Source organism: Orycteropus afer, unplaced genomic scaffold (assembly GCF_000298275.1).
Source record: "Orycteropus afer afer isolate SDZICR_OR568_19922 unplaced genomic scaffold, OryAfe1.0 scaffold01103, whole genome shotgun sequence".
NCBI lineage: Eukaryota > Metazoa > Chordata > Mammalia > Tubulidentata > Orycteropodidae > Orycteropus > Orycteropus afer.
Window position 1 is genome coordinate 132107 of NW_006922690.1, and position 988 is coordinate 133094.

Below are 988 nucleotides of genomic sequence, written 5' to 3' on the forward strand. Positions count from 1 at the left end.
ACTCCTTGGAAGGAAGCTTCGGCAATCTACTTCCATAGGGATACTGCCTCAGAAACCCAAGAAGAGGTCACTATGAGTTGGGCCGACTTGATGGCACATAACAACAACAACAACAACCCAAGCCATGGTGTTTTCAATCGCCTATTGTGCATGTGAGAGCTGGACAATGAATAAGAAAGACCAAAGAAGAGTTGATGCTTTTGAGCTGTGGTGTTGGAGAATACTGAAAATACCATGGACTGCCAGAAGAACTAACAGATCTGTCCTGGAAAAAGTGCAGCCGGAACGCTCTTTGGAAGTGAGAATGGCTAGACTTCATCTCACCTACTTTGGTCATGTTGTCAGAAAGGACCATAAACTGGAGAAGGATATCATGCTTGGTAAAGTGGAGGGTCAGTGAAAAAGGTGAGGACTCTCAGCAAGATGGATTGATACAGTGGCTCCAACAATGGGCTCGGGTATAACAAGTATTGTGAGGTTGGCGCAGGACCAGGCAGTGTTTCATTCTATTGTACATAGGGTCTCTATAGGTCAGAGCTGACTCAATGGCACCTAGCAACATATTACTAATGAGGAAGAATAATGGAAGGTAAGTGTTTTACATTTTACTTGAATTAGTAAAACGTCAACACCAATAAACTGTGATAAGTTATGTACATATAATGTCTTAGTAAAAATCACTGCAAAAGGTATTACAAAAGTATACACCCAAAAGCACTAAAATTAAAATGGAATTCTAACAAATGTTAAAGTACTCCACAGGCAAGTAAGAAAAAAGAGAACAGAGAAAGGAAAACAGAGGACACAGAAAAAAATAATAAAATGGCAGATTTAAGCCTTAAGATATAAATGATTACATTAAACATAAATGGTCTAAATACATCAATTAAAAGAAAATTGACAGAGTGGTTTTTAAAAAAGTCTCAACTATATGTTGCCTGTATGAAACTCACTTCAAATAGGAATTTCCAGGGAATTGTGCTGGGTG

At 38.6% G+C, this 988-nt stretch overlaps 1 protein-coding gene across 1 annotated transcript in view; it reads left to right on the forward strand.

The window, feature by feature from the left end:
- Positions 1-545: 545 nt before the first annotated feature.
- LOC103212791 (monocarboxylate transporter 8) overlaps positions 546-988 on the forward strand; it is a 21782-nt gene continuing 21339 nt past the window's right edge. The window contains exon 1 of the mRNA XM_007958734.1: positions 546-589. Coding sequence (XP_007956925.1) covers positions 546-589 — 44 coding nt within the window. The remainder of the gene's footprint in view (positions 590-988) is intronic.